The sequence below is a fragment of the Girardinichthys multiradiatus genome, chromosome 10 (genome assembly GCF_021462225.1).
Source record: "Girardinichthys multiradiatus isolate DD_20200921_A chromosome 10, DD_fGirMul_XY1, whole genome shotgun sequence".
In the NCBI taxonomy this organism is placed as follows: Eukaryota; Metazoa; Chordata; class Actinopteri; order Cyprinodontiformes; family Goodeidae; genus Girardinichthys; species Girardinichthys multiradiatus.
This window is the reverse complement of record NC_061803.1, coordinates 24,022,288-24,031,154: the sequence shown is the minus strand read 5'-3', so window position 1 is coordinate 24,031,154 and position 8,867 is coordinate 24,022,288. Positions and strand designations below refer to the sequence as shown.

At 39.5% G+C, this 8,867-nt stretch overlaps 1 protein-coding gene across 1 annotated transcript; it reads left to right on the top strand.

Moving 5' to 3' along the window:
- Positions 1-2,103: 2,103 nt before the first annotated feature.
- Positions 2,104-5,179, top strand: rbp3 (retinol binding protein 3). Its single transcript, XM_047376506.1, has 4 exons — positions 2,104-3,376; positions 3,644-3,834; positions 4,065-4,207; positions 4,360-5,179. The coding sequence occupies exons 1-4, from the start codon at positions 2,117-2,119 to the stop codon at positions 4,683-4,685; spliced, it is 1,920 nt and encodes a 639-aa protein (XP_047232462.1). The 5' UTR covers positions 2,104-2,116; the 3' UTR covers positions 4,686-5,179.
- Positions 5,180-8,867: the final 3,688 nt, after the last annotated feature.

Below are 8,867 nucleotides of genomic sequence, written 5' to 3'. Positions count from 1 at the left end.
GCTGCCATGTGATTGGCTGATTAGAAATTTACGTTAACGAGCAGTTGGACAGGTGTACCTAATAAAGTGGCCAGTGAGTGTATGTCTTCATATCAAAAAGGAAGAACTGTGAACCTGACAACTTTAGCAATCAGACAATTTTTTCAAAGGTTTCATGTTTAACCCATTATATGTTTGAATAGTTGTATTTGTTACAAAACTTTATTATATTATAATTCAATTATGAAACATAAGTATCACATTAGACAACAGCACTGTACATTGACAACAGTCTTGGTATGCAAGCATGTATATGACATAAATTAATGCAAAGAAATTTTGAATGGCAAGAAGAGCATTCCAGCAATAGTATATAATGTGCACGAGAACAGTTAGTCATCTTAACACTTTAGGAAAAGCAAATAAGTTAGGTATGAGAAAGACTTTTCTTACTTATGGTGAGATTTAAGGCATCAGTGTTCTGAGTCCTCCTAAAAAGTTGTTTATGATTGAGATTGTGATTAATTCACAAACATTTTGATCTGTCTTGCCAGTCAAAATTAGGAGATTGGTTATGCAAGTTATGTGTTTGTTTTTTAAGTCCATATTTGCTGATTATATTTTCAGGTGTAATCATCACTGAGTGTCCACTTTTGGTCAAAATGAAATGTTCATCATTACTCCAAAACTACAAAGGGAGAAGACAGGATATAAAAACAAACAAATGAGTTACTCAATGTTGCAGGAGTATGTGGTTTGAAAATCAGTTATAAAATAAATTATTGCTTTAAAATTATATATACAATGGGGTATATATGCAAGGGCGTAATTTGCGTTGAGTTATGGGGGTTATGACCCCCTAAAAAAATCTGTTCCAGTCAATATACCCCCCCCCCCCCAATAAAAGAACTCCGATTTACAACAATATCTTGCATGAATAACTTGACCACCCCTAGACAGGTCATAACGCTGCTTTTACAAAAGTAAATGATTCAATAAATAAATAACTAGGCAGAGAGCTTAAACCGCCACCATATATAGAGGCTATAGTCCTCGATGCGGCCGTCCTGGGTTCGAGTCCCGGATCCAGTGACCTTTGCCAAATGACACCCCCCCCCCCCCCCCTCTATTCTGTCTGCCTACCGTTGGTAAAAGCCTCTAGAGCTGAAAAAATCATCTGTAAAAAAAGAGATGTTTTTCTTGGACTTTATTTGAGATGTAAAACGGTTAACAATTTAGCTGAGCTTTTTGCCAATTAATGTTAATAAAGAACAGTTCCAATGAAGTTGTCTTCTGGTTACTATTTTGGTTTGATTTAAGAGACTTTGCTTATTATTTTTGCTAATAAACAGTATTTACTGTTTGTCATAAATTCCTCTTATTCCTCCAATTATTGTCATCGTTGTTCACTGAATGTAATTTCTTGGGTTCACATGTTTAGGTAAGTATATTTGTTGACTTCTGTTCAGGGAGCGCTTCCCAATGCCAGTATTACCAGCAGAGGGAGCTCTAGCCCAACAAACCTAAAATAATTCTGTTCTCTTCACCTCAACTCAGCCGAGTTGTTTTACTGCAAATAAATGTGTAAAATTAAACAGTGATTGTTAGGTCTCTAAAGTTATTAAATTAGTTTTCTTACCTATTTATCAGATTACAATCATTCAGTCACTCATGAGTTCACTCATGAGTTCTCTTTGTTGTTATAATACAACAAACAGACCTATAATTTAGGTTTTTGGTCATTTCTTCTGCTTACAACTTAAACATACTATAAAATTCATTCAACACGTTAATGGCTCAAATTTTCAGATGTTTTCAAATTGCATTTATACAAACAAATGGTTCAACAAGGAATAATGAATGTTTTTAGCACTCTTACAACCCTTCTAGATATTTCTCACTTATAAAACAGTGATTACCTGGCACAGGCAGCTTTAAATAGCCATCCAGACTACATTGTGCAAAGGCCAGAATCCTTACCAATACCTTCTTATTACTACACATACATTGCTTGTTTGTTATTCTGTTCCACAAACACTCAGATAATGCGATTAGAGGTTTATTGTGGAGTAAATCCTCTTATAAACGTGTTATCAGAAACCTCACAGCCAAACTAGTGCCACTGGTCAAAGGACCGATGTTGAGACGGAGGTTCAGCTCACAAACTTCTACTTCCTATACACTCACTTTTTCTCAGACAAAAATGTCAAAGACTTATTTTCTGGTGGCATCTTTGCTGCTTCTGGGGGATTTTTCTTTTTTGCATGCCTCATTTTCTCCCAGCCTTATTGAGGACATGGCAAAAGTTGTCATGGACAATTACTGCTCACCAGAGAAGCTGGTGGGTATGAAGGAGGACATTGCATCAGCCACAAGCAACACAGAGGTTCTCAACATCCCAGAGGGTGAATTACTGGCCAACGTCCTAAGCGATGGAGTCCAAACCACAGTGAGCGATCCACGGCTGAAGGTCTCTTATGAGCCAAACTATGTTCCTGTGGTTCACCCGGAAATGCCTCCGCTGCCCGCTGAGCAGCTTGTTGCTGTTCTCCAGTCATCTATCAAGCTTGACATCCTGGAGGGTAACATTGGCTACTTGAGAATTGATCACATCCTCGGGGAGGAGGTTGCTGACAAGGTTGGCCCTTTACTTGTAGAACTTGTCTGGAATAAAATCTTGCCCACCTCAGCTCTGATCTTTGACTTACGTTACACCAGTAGCGGGGACATCTCTGGTATCCCCTATATAGTCTCTTACTTCACTGAAGCTGAGCCTGTAATTCACATTGACAGCATTTACGACCGTCCCTCAAACACCACCACTAAGCTGCTGTCTATGTCGACACTACTGGGAGAAAGATTCAGTGTAACCAAGCCTCTGATTATCCTCACAAGCAAAAACACAAAGGACATTGCTGAGGATGTTGCCTACTGCCTTCAGAGCCTGAAGAGAGCCACCATTGTTGGGGAGAAGACTGCTGGGGGCTCAGTGAAAGTTGATAAAGTCAAAGTGGGCGACACTGACTTCTATATTACCCTTCCTACTGCAAAGTCCATCAACCCCATTACAGGCTCAACCTGGGAGATCACAGGTGTGACCCCAGATGTGGAAGTCAGTGCAGAGGATGCCCTTGCTACCTCAATCAAGATTATCAACCTCCGAGTTCAAGTTCCAGCCATCATTGAGGAATCAGCCAGCTTGATTGCCAACAATTATGCCTCTAAAAGTGTTGGGATGGATGTTGCAGAGAAGCTGAGAGAACTCCTGGCAAATGAGGAATTCAGCACAGTTGTTTGTCAAGAAGATCTGGAGACAAAGCTCTCAGCTGACCTGAAGATGATTTCCGGCGACAAGAGCCTAAAGACCACCACCAACACCCCAGCCCTACCACCAATGGTAAGAGTTTTTTTCATTTGTTGTTTTACTCAAATATTGTCAAAGGTTCTGTTGAAAAAGATAGACAGAAAGATTACAGTTTTGGGGTAATTTTTCCCAAATGAAGTCAGCTGAAACCTAATTGTGTTTAAATAATAAGTTAGCAGTTTATGGAGTACATAATTTTCTATAAACATGATCAATCTGGAAGCATCATCAGGCAAATATACTTACAGCTATTTTAATGTATTTTGCGATGCAAATGCCTGTTTGGTTTTCACTCTGCAGGAATATTCTCCAGAGATGTACATTGAGCTGATTAAAATCTCTTTCCACACCGATGTATTTGAAAACAATATCGGCTATCTGCGATTTGACATGTTCGGAGACTTCGAAGAAGTCAAGGCCATTGCCCAGATTATTGTGGAGCACGTCTGGAACAAAGTTGTAAACACAGATGCTATGATCATTGATCTGAGGTGAGTTTTCTTACTCTTGGTGATCAAATTGCTGCTGAAATTATTCAGCTTGTCTAGTGATTGATGATGTATCTTGACATCTACACCTCCTTAGCATCTCAACAAAGATAACTGAATTATTCTCTACTAAAGAGTTTCAGTAAAATATTGCCTTACTCTGTTGTGTAAAAATCAAAAGTTCAGAAACAAAAAAAGTGTTTTTTTAGGTTTGGTTCTCTTTGGACTTGCAGGAACAACCTTGGTGGACCAACTACAGCCATTGCGGGTTTCTGCTCTTACTTCTTCGATGGGGACAAGCAGATCCTTTTGGACAAACTCTACGATAGGACATCTGGGACCACCACTGAGTTGCTAACTCTGCCCGAGCTCACTGGTAATAAAAGGACAACAGATTTTTATAAGAGTGAATGTTGGCAACCATTTCAGCATTAAAATTAATGCAAGCAGGAGCTTTGATACACAGAAGCTCCTTTCCAAAGGAAGTTGACTAAAAGGTTTCTAACGTCATCTCATCCTGTCCTTCAGGCATACGGTATGGCTCCAAGAAAAGCCTCATCATCTTGACCAGCAAGGCTACAGCGGGTGCTGCGGAGGAGTTTGTTTACATCATGAAAAAACTAGGCCGCGCTATGATAATTGGAGAGACTACTGCTGGGGCTTCCCATCCACCGAAGGTCTTCCCTGTTGGCAAGAGCAACATCTTCCTTAGCATCCCCACGGTCCACTCTGACACTTCGGCTGGGCCAGCCTGGGAGGGAGTTGGTGTCCAACCCCACATTCCTGCTGCAGCTGATGCTGCCCTCGAGGTGGCCAAGGGCATCTTCAACAAGCACCTTGGAGGGCAGCAGTAAACAGTGTACAGCAGAAATCTCTGTTTTCGCGTTTGCTTTGGCAATGAATTCTGCGCTTGTTTGTGAGAACAATGTAGGGTTATTACAGAGTGTATTGTGTTATTAATTCTCAAAATACTTCAGCCTTGTTCGTGGTTTGTAATGGAGAGGTTCAGTTTAATGTAGTTATGTGGACTATTTTTTCAAAATGAATGGTACTGAAATATCCATTGTAATTCTTGTGTAAACGTGAGTATTACTGTATGTGTACGTAAGTACATTTAATATGCTTCCAACAGTTGCATTTCCTTTGTTATGCAGTGTGTTCAGGATGACAGGTGTAAAAATAATCAGTTTGAATGTCTTATATCTCTTTTCTCTTATATGCAAAGTCATCTCTGTGGATGTAAAATGCTGTTTGTCCTAGGCGCAGTACATTTCACGTCACGTGGACCTACTTGGGTTGTATCAATTCCAGGGGTGAGACCCACAATAAAAAATTGTTCATAAGTGTACTGAAGAAGCTGAAGTTTATGTAGGGACTTATTGGGGAGACCAAAGAGAAGAGATGCAATAGTCCATCCAGGAAGTGATAAGGCAATAGGCAAGGATGGCAGCAGCATGGGGAGTAAGGAAGGGACAAAGTTGATTAATGTTACATATTTGAAAGTATGCAGACTGGGTGATTTAAGTAATATGATACTGAAATGAGAGAAGACAGTCAAGAACAACATCCCAGAGTCTTTACCTGAGGAGAAGGATGAACAGGGCAATTATCAATATTAATGGTGAAACTGTGAAGTATGTTTAAATTAAAGCTGTGCCAATGATTAAAACTTCTGTTTTCTTACTGTTAGGCTTGAGAAAATTAGAGGAGAACCATGATCTAATCTCCATAAGACAATTCGAAAGGGAGTAAGGTGGAAGGGAAGAAATCGGTTTGGAGGAAATGTAGATGTAAAATGAAGATTTTAATTGGATGAACTAAGTGTGACCGGAAAGATATGATGTAAACGAGGCGACGGGAGTATGGCTCATGCCAATGGGTGCCAATTCAATTCAATTCAGTTTTACTTATATTGCGCCAATTCACAACACATGTTGTCTCAAGGCACTTCACAAAAGTCAGGTACATACATTCCAATTAATCCTAACAATTGAACAGTGCAGTCAGAGTTAGTTATTTATTCAAATTGGATAAAAAGTTTTTCTGTCTAAAGAAACCCAGCAGATTGAATTCAGTCAGTGAATTGCAGCATTCCCTCCTCCTGGATGAGCATGTAGAGACAGTGGACAGTCAGTGGCATTGACTTTGCAGCAATCCCTCATACTGAGCATGCATGTAGCGACAGTGGATAGGAAAAACTCCCTTTTAACAGGAAGAAACCTCCAGCAGAACCAGGCTCAGTGTGAGCGGCCACCTGCCACGACCAACTGGGGGTTTGAGAGAACAGAGCAGAGACACAAAGAGATCACAGAAGCACTGATCCAGGAGTACTTTCTATGGGAAGGAAAAGTAAATGTTAATGGATGTAACTCCTTTAGTCGTTTCACCTAGAAAGAAAGAACAGATAAACTCTGAGCCAGTTTTCAAGGTTAGAGTCTGAAAGAGAGCACATAGAGTTAGTTACAGTTAAGCTCAGTCAATCGCCATGTCTAGGAGAGAGAAAGGGTTAAACACTAAAAGACAGGGCTATGTGGATCATTGGTAGAGGGTGAGCATTAAGTGGTTGCCAGCAGAAGCTCGGACGATTCCCTTCTCCAGAAAGGTGTCACAGGCAGACACAGAATCAGGCCAGGTGTAGCTTCTAGGAAGAGAAAAGAGTGAACAAGGTTAAAAGCTGAAATAACAGCAAATAATGCAAAATTGGAGAGTAGTGTGAGAATGTAGCGAAGAGGGTGAAAGTGGTCGTTATGTCCTCCAGCAGCCTAAGCCTATAGCAGCATAACTACACAGATAGTTTCAGTTCCGATTATTTAGTTAAACGGCGCTTATTTACAACAATGTCGTCTCAAGGAACCCCACAAAGGGTCCCACTGATGGTCATTGTTATACTAAAAACCACAAGGATTGGGATTCCTCTCTCTATCAGACTGATTATAACCATTGGAAAAGAGAAGGGGTCATACAGGTAGCAGAAATGGAGGGTGTGTTTGCACCTCAACCATAACTGAGCCGATTTAGGCTAAACCTGACTCCCCCTTACTCCAACCAGCCTTCCTCCCTCCCTGATAAATTAAGCCACTCTAACTATAAGCTTTATCAAAAAGGAAAGTTTTAAGCCTAGCCTTAAAAGTAGACAGGGTGTCTGCTTCACGGATTAAAACTGGGAGCTGGTTCCACAGGAGAGGAGCCTGATAACTAAAGGATCTGCCTCCCATTCTACTTCTAGAGACTCTAGGAACCACCATTAAACCTGCATTCTGAGAACAAAGTGCTCTGTTAGGAATATATGGACCAATCAAATCTCTGATGTATGATGGAGCTAAATCATTAAGGGCTTTATATGTGAGGAGGAGAATTTTAAATTCTATTCTGGATTTAACAGGGAGCCAATGAAGGGAAGCTAAAATAGGAGAAATATGATCTATCTTTTTAATTTTCATCAGAACTCTAGCTGCAGCATATTGAATCAGCTGAAGGCTTTTACCTGCATTTTGTGGAAATCCTGATAGTAAAGAATTACAATAGTCCAGCCTTGAAGTAACAAATGCATGGACTAGTTTTTCAGCGTCACTCCTGGACAGGATATTTCTAATTTTGGCAATGTTCCGGAGGTGAAAGAAGGAAATCCTAGAAACCTGTTTAATATGGGATTTAAATTACATGTCCTGGTCAAAAATAACACCAAGGTTTTTTACTTTATTATCAGAGGTCAATTTAATGCCATCCAGGTTAAGTGATTGACTAAGCAGTTTCTTTTTTTAAAGACTCTGGTCCAAAGATAACAACTTCTGTCTTGTCTGAATTTAGAAGCAAAGAATTTTAAGTCATCCAAGTTTTTATGTCTTCAAGACATGCTTGTAGTCTATCTAACTGGTTGGGCTCATCAGGATTTATGGATAAGTAAAGCTGAATATCATCAGCGTAACAGTGAAAATGTATTCTATGCTGCCTGATAATTTTACCTATTGGAAGCATATATACATAGTAAAGAGAATTGGCCCAAGTACTGAACCCTCTGGTACTCCACAATTAACCCTGGAGTTTAAAGAAGATTTATCATTTACATGAACAAACTGGAATCTGTCAGACAAATGACACATGGGACATGGTCCACCTGTCTCATGTCAATCGGTTTTCCGTTTTCACTTCTGTCTTGCCCATATTTTACTCCTTGTGGAAAACTTTTCAATGATCACCATTTGTCATGCCAAGTCTGTCTGCCAGGCCTTCTTCTGCTACCACCTGAATTTTGTTAAATTAAAACCTTGCTACTCACTAAGCCGCACTGCTTCCTGCCTGTCTGCATTCTGCGGCCCACTTCAAACACCACACCTTGACACAAACTAATAAAAAAATCCTTGATGGTAGTTTTCCCAAGCTACTGCTATGCCCTCATCTTCAGTTTGGCCATGGACAGTTTGTGCTGATTCCTCAACTTCTCCGTGTTTGTGGTGAATTGGTCCAGGTTGTTAAAACATTGAACTCCACAAAGAGGCTGAAGTAATATTAGAGCTAGCCAGTGGGTTATACACCAGTCAAAAATTATGTTGTAATTCCTCTTTAACAAAACTCTATGATCAGCTCCATAATCACATAACTTTGGTTCATTTTTATGTCTTTAAAAGGTATATTATGTTTTACAAAAAACACTTTTTCTATAAGGTCTGCCACAGGTGCAAGTTAAGGTACTAAAGTTTTAACATGCTAAAGTATGTGGCACAGTTTGTAAAGTTTTACACTCAACATTTAAAAGCAATATTTTGTGAAATTTAGCCTTTCAAAGGTTGTACAGCTACATATTTAAACATTTAGCTAAATGTCTCAATATTGTTGCTATAGTTTGTTTAACTATTTAGCTAAATGTCTAAATATTTAGCTAAATATCACAATTAACCCTGGAGTTTAAAGATGATTTATCATTTACATGAACAAACTGGAATCTGTCAGACAGAGAAGATTTAAACCAGCTTAGTGCTGTTCCCCTGATTCCTACAGCATATTCCAGCCTTTTTAAGAGAATATTATGGTTGACTGTA

Coding starts and splice junctions, on each gene's coding strand:
- rbp3 (XM_047376506.1), top strand. CDS start 2,117: ATGTTGAGACGGAGGTTCAGCTCACAAACTTCTACTTCCTATACACTC. Junction 3,835..4,064: donor GCTATGATCATTGATCTGAG/GTGAGTTTTCTT, acceptor TTGGACTTGCAG/GAACAACCTTGGTGGACCAA. Junction 4,208..4,359: donor AACTCTGCCCGAGCTCACTG/GTAATAAAAGGA, acceptor CCTGTCCTTCAG/GCATACGGTATGGCTCCAAG.